Below are 7,806 nucleotides of genomic sequence, written 5' to 3' on the forward strand. Positions count from 1 at the left end.
GAGTCAGCTGCCATCTCTGGTAGATGATTCCCACACCCTCTGACAGCTCCTCCCTCAAGGGCTTGAGTGGCAGGCAGATCTTCTCTAAGAGTTTTCTAGGCAGCAGGGGATAATGCTTACCATAAACAAAAACAATGGGTAACTGTGGAATCCCTGATACACCTGGTCCCAAATCTCTATGGTATGGTTGATGGTGGTAAAATGTTCCTGCTTCTTATTCACCTAGACAGTGATTCTGAGGCATGTTTACTGTGTTATCTCAGATGGTCCTCAGCACCTTGAGCCCCAGTTGAACACAGCAAACACCTAGCCATTAAAATACTCTGTTGGCTTGTCTCACTTTCCTTTCTTACTTAGGCTTCCTGGGATCACCTCTCAAATAAACTACATGCTCCAAAGTCCTTTCCTTGCTGTCTAATTTTTGGGGAACACAAACAGACAACTAAGAGATGTTCATTAATATTGCTGATTTACATGCTTCCCTTTTATCCCTTTCTTATTATTTATTGTAAGCTTGCTCTTGAGTTGTAGCGATTAAACAACTCGAATGACATACTTGGGTCAGTAGAACCCTAAGGATCATAAAGAATATTTATGACATGTCATCAAGAATTCCAAAGCAGAATTCAAAGCTGAGCATAGCAACCCAGTCCCAGCATCGTGCCAAAGGGATCTGTAGACCCCCAGAGTGAGGTTCTGCCTGCCCGAGGCTGCCACTGCCACTTCCCTGTGGAGACCCTGAGTGAAGCCGCTGTCACCATGGATGGCGAGGAGGAAACACCTTCCAATGAGGATGTGGGCGATAAGAAGGCAGAAGACTACATTAAACTCAAAGTCATTGGACAGGATAGCAGTGAGGTACACTTCAAAGTGAAAATGACAACCCATCTGAAGAAACTCAAAGAATCCTACTCTCAAAGGCAGGGAGTTCCAGCGAATTCACTTCGATTTCTGTTTGATGGTCAGAGAATTGCTGATAATCACACCGCCAAAGAACTGGGAATGGAGGAAGATGATGTGATTGAAGTTTATCAGGAACAAACCGGCGGTCATCCAATGATTTAGGTATTCCTTTCATCTTTTTTCCTTTACCCTCAATCCTTTTTATTCTTAAAAATAGTTATTTTGTAATGTGGTGTTCAAAACGGAATTGGTGAAAACTGTGCGCACCACATCTCTTTAAAGTATCTGATAATTTGAATTCTAGTGCCCGTTATTCATTATCACTTATTTTCATTGTGCTCATCTTGTGATCAAACCTCAGCCTCCTTCATATATTGTCCTCAACTTTTAAAAAATTACATGTGTGCGCAGAGAGGCCCGGACTGTGCATTTTCAGGCTTGTGATAAAAAAGATCAACCAATGCTAGTGTTCAAAATGACTTCTCAATGGGCACTGATGTTCTAGCATGTGACTGCTTCATTCCTGGACTATGACTTTCTGTGGGAGATGGAAGTTTTTCAGAGAACTGAACTGTGGAAAATGATCTTTCCTCAACTTGAAGCTACATTTAGAATTTGAGTGTCTGCACCAAAAGAAGAGAACTATCAGGCTGGAGCTGAAATAACAGCGATGGTGAGAGTAATGACTAACCTCAAAGATGGCTTCACTAAGGAGAAAGCATTTTAAGATAAAAGACTCATCAGAAGATTCCAGGAAAGCCCTAATGTCCATTAGCAGTTAATAAAGTTATTCATGCAGAAGTGTATTCAACAGAACACTGCTCTTTTTTATTTTATGTGTACTTTTCGGCCTGGGGTATGGGGTTTTTTTTTTTTTTTTTTTTTTTTTAGCTTTTATTTATTCGAGAGTGTGAATATGAGTAGGGGGGAGGGGCACAGGAGAGGGGCAGAGGGAGGAGGGCAGAGGAAGAGGGGCAGAGGGAGGAGGGCGGAGGAAGAGGGGCAGAGGGAGGAGGGCGGAGGAAGAGGGGCAGAGGGAGGAGGGCAGAGGGAGGGGGGTGGAGGGAGAGGGAGAAGCAGACTCCCTGCTGAACAGGGAGCCCAATGAAGATGACGACGACGATAATGATGGCAAGGGGCTCCATCCCAGGACCCTGAGATCATGACCTGAGCCAAAAGGAGACGCTTAACCGACTGAGCCACCCAGACACCCCTGGGATGTGGGTTTTAAGTGAACATTGTCTATACCAGCTACATTATGATAAACAAAATATTAAAGCAAAAACCAAAAAATAACAAAGTCAAGCATAACATAGATGGTGAATACTTTGTCAAGCTCTCTACCTGAACTTCAGTGCATTTCCTAAGAGTTGAGGGATGTGTCATGTTATATATAGTCTACAACAATCTGAAGCATACAGGGAAAAATTACCTGTCATATATCACTCTCTTAGATGAGACATTTGTTATGGTCTTAAAATATATCCACAGAACATTTCAACTTCTGTAATTAAGTGGTAGGTTCTGTGTCTTTTCTCCTTGAATCTAGACTGACTTCTGGGATGGGCTTTTAGCTATTTGGAGGGGATGATGCCAGGTGAATTCTGAGGCTCTGTTACCTGGTGCTCCTGGAATGCTTGATTTTGGCATGCTTTCCTCTAAGATGTTTTACCTCAGAAAACTAGCCACCACGGAATTAAAACCAAAAATACCAGGAAAGGCTGTATACAGGTGTTTCAGCCAACATTCCCAGTTGAATTTCCAGACCTTTAATAATACCAGACTATGTGCCACACATGTATGTGAAAGAATTCCAGATTTTCATAGCTCTCAGCCATTAAGTCATCTCTAGTCTTTGAGTCTTGCCAGCTGAAGGCCCAGACATCATGGATCACAGTCAAACCATCTGTGCTATGCCATATCTAAGTATCTAATCCACAGAATCTGTACACATTATAAAATGGTTGCGTTACTCTAAAACGTTTTAGAATGATTTGTTACACGGCAACAGTAACTGGGACACATTAACTTATGCTAATTAATTACTAAAAATGCATACTGAGGTATATGTCATTCAGCTAAACAAAATTTTAAACATTATCATTCCTGTTCCTGACCACATTGTTGAAGAATTCTGGTTTAATCCACATTATTGCCCTTTAAGGGTCAAGAAAAACATGTCATCTCCTTCAAACAGGAAAACAGAAAAACCCAGAATTAGAAAGGAAAGGGCACAGCATACATTGTTATTAGTAATAAGAAAACGTGCACCATATATAACAGAGGAAATAAATGCAGATCTTCCATTTGTGCAGAATACTGGGTATTTACTGGAGCAACTTGCTGTTATGAAAGAGTCTTTTTTTTTTAATCACCATGGCATCCAATGTAATGTTCCAAAGGGATTAATTTGGTAGGAAATTAAATGCTTCGCTAGATACAAGATCTTTTAAAATTATATATGTGCCAAATTGTGCTAAAATAATTGGGTAGCTGAGGACATCTGCTGCAATAAATTCAAATAGTGAAGATTCAATTTAAATTAATACAAGACGCCAGATCAAAAAGAGCCTTTATATTTCTCCTGCTTTGCATGGAGAAGAGCCTGGAAATAGTTCATTTTAACTATTAAAAAAATTACTTGAAAAAAAGCCTGCAGTAGTCTAATCACAAAGTAATATCATGAAATGCTATTTTATGAAGTAGGGCCACAATTCATATTAAATCACATCTAAAGGCTTCATGGTCACTTCCTAGATTGGGTCATATCACCTGAAAGTGGGCAAGGACTACATTTTAGGATCTGATGTTACTTTACTCAGTGACATGGAAATAAACTGTTTGGATTGCTTCTTGTCTGCTTGTTTTAAAGCTCAAGAAATACAGCAGTTAGACGTCAATACCTCACTGTCTATACCAGGATAAATATACCTATGCAAGCCAGTCATTACTGCGTACTACTGCATAAAGGATAGTCCCTTGTACAGAATGTTCTTGATTAAATTTAGCAAGGACTTCCGTCATATTCATTGTATATTTATGCGATCCAGAGGCTTTAAAGAGCTGGCGTGCAATGACCTGGTTTAGATAAAGCCTAATTTAGCTGAGAGACATTTACAATCTCATTATCTAATCCAGCTACATAATCTTCTTGAGATACCATAAAGTTTGTAAGATGCCAATACCAATGGCCCTTCACGGCATATTTATAACTTCAGTTTTCCCAAGGAAACTCCCTCAAAGAGTCCTTTAGCCTTTTCCCTCCAAAAGGGCTTAACTGCTGAGCGCTCAAGAAACAAAGTGTGAATAACCAGATACTGATGGCGAAGTCAGCTGTGTCATTTACTGGGTCAAGGTAGTTGGCTCATCTGAGCTTCAGATACTGCTATTGAGATGAAAAAAGAATATTTACTTCACAAGTGCTTGAAAAAGAAAGTGAAATAATTTTAGAAAAGACGCTGTTATTTGATACGTGTTCTGTTCGGGCCTCTACCAACATCTGACCCAGTGCTACAAAATCAGAACCACACCTGCAAAACTCTAGATATGAACCAACGAGGGCTAGAGTCAGTGGGAAGTAGTGGGAAGTCCTGTCTGTGGTAAGCACAAGCAAAATTTAGGAACGTGCTCAGAAAATCTTGTAACTAGGGGAGTCAGAATTTGTACTGAGCCATCAGATTCCAGTATAACGCTTTTAACCACTTCCTAAACTAGTCATTAAACCCATGCTCAGAAGGCATCAGTCAATATGGGACTATAATGAGCGAAGGGGGAGGAGAGAAAGTAAGATCTTTTCTCACTATAAAATGCTGGGAGGAGTTTCAAGAATGAAGGAAGCCGAAGAGTCAAATGCCATGAGGAAGTCCATCTGGAACATTAGAGAAAACACAGTTCTGGAATTGGTCCTTGCATGGGGACATCAAGAAAAGTTTTATTTGAATGGTACACAGAGACGATTGCTTTTGGTGGGCTTACAAGTGAATTTACATGAAGAAAAAAGGGAGAGTGAGAACCAAGTATATTCTTACTATCAGTTCAGTTTTGAAATAAAAGGAAATAAATTAGATGGTATCTAGACAGATTAACTCAGATTTTCTTTTAGTTACTTCATTCAAAAACGTATAGAGAACACTTACTATTTTCCCAGCACTATTCTGAGCACTAGGGATGTATCAGTGAACACAAGCAGAAAGATGGGAGATTCAATGAGGTTATTTGCAGGCCAGGGGAAGGGCCAGTGGAAAAATAGTAAACAAAGCATTTTCTTACACATAGTAAAAGTGATTTGCCTCCAGTGCTGAAACTTGTTCTGTCGATGGAAATAAAATTAATTATGAAACACTCTCCTTTTTCTAAGACACACTTAGTAGCATCCCTGGGCAGTCCATCAAGATTTCCATGTCGGGATATGGGTAGTATTCGATACATCTATTAAAATGTATGTGTTAAATATGTTCTTTGCTTTATAAATATATATATCCTTTGCTTTGTAAAATCAGGTTACTCTTCTGCATAATTGTTCTTAAGACTTTTTACAATGTGAAACATGTTCTCATATAGTTCATTTTGTAGTTAGTACTACCAGAAACAATTCCAAAATACACAATAAATGAGTTCGTGAACAAAAACAAAAATTAAAAATTGGAAAATGTGACATCATGTGTAAGATCAGGAATTGAAAGAATTAATGAAATCTCTAATACTGGCCATAATGGGGATATAAGTTGTAATATACAAAGCTTTCACTGGGACAGAAGTATCCTGCTGTTTTCAAAATGGTATGATTGTGATGAAATTATAAATACATATTTTAGAGGTAGGGATTTCAAATGTGGGCTTGGAAACTTAGGCTGAGAAAGTGATGAGGAAAAACAGTCAAGAAAAGTTTGCAGAAAATCTGGGACTTCTCATTATTTAGGACTAAACTCTTTAAAGGTCTAAAAGGACAAACAGCTACAAGATGCCCATGTCCTAAAGTGATTAAACTTGAAAAGGGTCTAATTTGTAAGAACACTAAGAAGAATGCAGGTAGAGTGATTCCATTTTTATTAACACTTATAAGTATATATAATGTCATTATGAGACCAACAGACCAGAGAAACATGCCTTACTTGGCAAATTCACTTTTTCTGATTTCTGTGGAGCCTCAGAATTCCATGATGACTTGTTTTTACTAGATGTTATGCCATTTCTTTCTTTCTTGTTTTTTTAAACATTTTTTTTTTCTATATACCCATTTAAATCTACCTGGTTTTACTCTGTCTTCTGCAATGGGAAACTTAATAATCCACCAGAGGAGAAATGGTCATGGCTATTACTGAAGAGGATATATTTTAAAAATTTCTATCAAAATTATATAACGTATAACCCTAAAAATTATGAAGACTAGCATGCGGTGGCATTTAGTTCTGGATGATCTCAGGACACCAAAAGAATAAATGGGGTAAATGAGGATTGTGTTCATTGCCTTTTAGTGTCTAATTATCTTCACCTTTCTTCTTCCTCAAAATCTTGATTCCCCTTCGGTATGCTCTTTTTGAGGAGCAATTGATTTTCCTATCAAAGAATCTGTACATTTGTGTGTTTACAAATAAATAAGTAGAACAGCATCAAAACAAACACAAAGCACTTTAGTGAAAAAAATGTAAATAAAGCAGAAAAGGAAAATGGACTCTAATATTTGCCAACTGAAATAATTTGTGATCAAAGACTATTTACAAACCGACAGGAACCATATTTCAAATCTTGATCAACTGTAATGCTATTCTCCGGCACGGTTTCGTGCCATGAGTCACGTATGGAAATCATGCATGTAAATAATTCTCAATTATTAATCCTGTATATATCCAAGTGTCTTGTTATCAGTCATTTTTTATAAGAAAAATTTTATCATCATATTTGACACAACCATAACCAACATATTAACTTTTTAACCCTCAAATCAGGATTTATGAAAACGTATGAGTCAATCCCTTCACAATTAGGTCAGCAAAATTTCTAAATTCATCCCTCATTTCTCAACTTCTAACACTGGAAGTAAAACTTCCTGGGGACATATTAACAAGTGATTATTAAAAGTAAGACTAATTTTCATACATGCTTATGGTTCAAGATAGCAATATGGAAATATTTGTGTTTCATGCATACTTTATTTTAGGTCTCTAAAGGCATTAAGAAATAAAAAAAGATGTGTTTTCAGTCTGTTAGTCTTTTATGTATTAGTCCTATACAAATAACATCCAACTCTGAAAGGAGTAGAGGAAAGAATACTGCTGAATCTAGACTATAGTCAAACATGACAAGCAGTCTACAATCGCCCCATTATTGGGATAAATGCCTGTACTAGAACAATGTTTTCTCACCTTTGTAACACCTAGTTGTCCCCTCTCCTGGTTGAGTTGCTAGTTTCTTGCCAGGTCAAATGGGAAAAAGCACAACGTTGATGTTGTGGCAATTCTGTTATTTCATTTTTCCCCGGTGCTGTAAATTATCACAAACACCATACAGCATGAAATCCTAAAGTCACATCGGTTTGAATACCAGGATCAATTGCCTGTGGTTACTCAGAGATAAATGCTAGGGCAAGATCAAATCCAAATAGAACCCTTTTAATCTTGAGGGCAGGAGTCGAATATTTGGAAAGGTCAGCACTTATGAGCAGAGTCTCATTCCAGTTAGTCTAGGTTTGGAGGCAGAAATCTACACAGTGAACAAGGGATATCTGCTCATTCCTGGCCCTTTCTCACCTTGCCCTCTTGTAAGTGAAGGGTATTTAGAGGAATCCCTACAATGCCGAAGGGTAGGCCCATGGAGAAGGAAGTCTTCAATCCATGTAGCGCTCCCTCGTCCTATGTGTGCTTTCTCTTCCTGGAGAATATTAGTTTCTGTACCTGAACAAGGATA

General features: G+C 38.2%; 1 protein-coding gene across 1 annotated transcript; it reads left to right on the forward strand.

Annotated features, from left to right (window-relative positions):
• Positions 1-759: 759 nt before the first annotated feature.
• LOC123000146 (small ubiquitin-related modifier 1-like) lies at positions 760-1,065 on the forward strand. Its single transcript, XM_044377588.1, has one exon. The coding sequence runs from the start codon at positions 760-762 to the stop codon at positions 1,063-1,065; it is 306 nt and encodes a 101-aa protein (XP_044233523.1).
• The last annotated feature ends 6,741 nt before the right edge of the window (positions 1,066-7,806 follow it).

This window comes from Ursus arctos, chromosome X (genome assembly GCF_023065955.2).
Source record: "Ursus arctos isolate Adak ecotype North America chromosome X, UrsArc2.0, whole genome shotgun sequence".
NCBI lineage: Eukaryota > Metazoa > Chordata > Mammalia > Carnivora > Ursidae > Ursus > Ursus arctos.